Here is a 1995-nt window from a genome sequence, read left to right as displayed (position 1 = left end):
CTGCCATGGTGGGGGGTGGCAGGGATGGCACACCCGCTGACTTCTTGTTCCTGCTCTTCAGCCCTTTCTCGGCCCAGCGGAGCAGCCACAAGCACGGCGGCTGGCACCAGTACGGCTGCCACCACGGCCTCAGCACCCGGCTCTGGCTCTGCCCCAGAGGCTGGCCCGGCCCCGGGCTTCCCTTTCCCTCCTCCCTGGATGGGCATGCCCCTGCCTCCTCCCTTCGGTAGGTCGGGCGGCTCTAGGTTGTTCCGGGGGACCAGGCTGGTGCCAGCCCCGGGCAGCCCAGCCTGAACATCTGCCTCTCCCCAGCCTTCCCCCCGATGCCCGTGCCCCCCGCGGGCTTTGCCGGGCTGACCCCAGAGGAGCTGCGCGCCCTGGAGGGCCACGAGCGGCAGCACCTGGAGGCCCGGCTGCAGAGCCTGCGCAACATCCACACGCTGCTGGACGCCGCCATGCTGCAGATCAACCAGTACCTCACTGTGCTGGCCTCCCTGGGGTGTGTCTGCCCACGCGGGGAGGTGGGCTGGCCGGGTGGGAGACAGGTGACACGGAGAAGGGCCCCACGGCGGTCCTGGGCCTCAGTCTCACTGCCACCCTGTGCCGGGCCCTCTCTGCAGGCCGATCCAGGGTCTCAGGGTTCTCGGTGACTCCGGGGACTTTCTAGCCTAACACGCCAGAAGCAGGCAGGTCTGGATCGAGTGGGAGCAGTGTTGAGAGCGCTGACCTTGGCTCTTGTTCCTTTATATTTTTTTGAAATGAAATTCTCCAGAATTCGCAGGGTTTTTGTTGATATCATGACGCCTCCCCCCCCCCCGCCGTATGATGACTCAGTTCAGGGAATTGCCCCTAAACTGAGGGAGCAAAAGGAAGTCACTTGGAGCCATCCTGGCCCAAGTTCAAGTACTGGTTCCAGAGCTCACTTGCTTAGTGACTTCCTTTACCTTATGGAACAGAAGGGTTTTAATTCCTCTCCGTAAGTGACATGTATGTAATGCCTGGCACCCGATGGTGACAGTACAGGCGTGGAGGGGACCTTGAGTCTTAGGCATGAATACTCTTACTCAGTAGGTATCTTGACACCCCAGGGCAGAGACTGCAGGGGAAGAGTGAAGGTCAAAAGCCTCTGCCTGTGAATGGTTTACAACCTAGGGGACAGAATCCCTCGCCCACAAGAGCCCATTCCAGGCACACTCACGGGTGTCCACCAGTCCCTGGGGCTGCAGAAGCACACCGCTCTGGGCTGTCCTGCAAGGCTCACCAAGGGCAGGAGGATGCGCCCGACCAGGATGCCAAGGCCAGCCCCCCATCCCTTCTCTTCCCAGGCCTCCCCGGCCAGCCACTTCGGTCAACCCCACTGAAGAGACGGCCCCGACGGTGGCCACTGCTGCCTCCTCCACCAGCATCCCCAGCTTCGAGGCCACAACTTCGTCCCCAGGAGCCTCCCCAGCAGCCACTGAAGCTGAAAAGCCTCCAGGTGGGTGTGATCAGCCCGCAGGGGACTGCAGCCTACAGTCGGGGCCAAGGGTTTCCCTGGTTCCACTTCTGACCACTCCGCCCCCCAGCTCGTGAGTCGGTGGGCACAGAGGAGCTGCCCGAGGACGGAGAGCCTGACGCCGCAGAGCTCCGCCGCCGCCGCCTGCAGAAGCTGGAGTCTCCCGTGGCCCACTGACACAGCCCCAGTCCCGGCCCGCCCCTGCTCTCTTGAGCAGCCCTCGCTGGAACACGTCCTGCCACCAAGTGCCAGCTCCCTTTGTCTGCACCAGGGAGTAGTAACCCCCAGCTGTGAGAAAGAGGAGGCAGCTGCGTCCCCTAGACTAAGTGGAAGGAGGCCCGAGTTCCCTGGAGACTCAGGCCCTCAGAGTCCCATGCGGCCACGGGAGTCTTGGGTCACTTGCAGCCTTCCTCTCCCAAATCTTCAGCCCTGTGCTCTGCTGGGGCCATGAAGGCAGAAGGTTGAGCCTCTGAGAAACCCTCTCCTACCCCCCCCCCCCC

The 1995-nt window shown here is 63.1% G+C and overlaps 1 protein-coding gene across 1 annotated transcript in view; it reads left to right on the top strand.

Annotated features, from left to right (window-relative positions):
- Positions 1-1992, top strand: part of SYVN1 (synoviolin 1) — a 6337-nt gene extending 4345 nt beyond the window's left edge. Inside the window, exons 12-15 of the mRNA XM_008058050.2 lie at positions 23-226; positions 313-499; positions 1326-1477; positions 1566-1992. Coding sequence (XP_008056241.1) covers positions 23-226; positions 313-499; positions 1326-1477; positions 1566-1672 — 650 coding nt within the window. The 3' untranslated portion in view covers positions 1673-1992. The remainder of the gene's footprint in view (positions 1-22; positions 227-312; positions 500-1325; positions 1478-1565) is intronic.
- The last annotated feature ends 3 nt before the right edge of the window (positions 1993-1995 follow it).

This window comes from Carlito syrichta, unplaced genomic scaffold (genome assembly GCF_000164805.1).
Source record: "Carlito syrichta isolate Samal-C Ts95f unplaced genomic scaffold, Tarsius_syrichta-2.0.1 Scaffold303190, whole genome shotgun sequence".
Classification (NCBI taxonomy): domain Eukaryota; kingdom Metazoa; phylum Chordata; class Mammalia; order Primates; family Tarsiidae; genus Carlito; species Carlito syrichta.
Note: the sequence above shows the minus strand (reverse complement) of the source record. Positions and strands in the feature narration are given on the sequence as shown.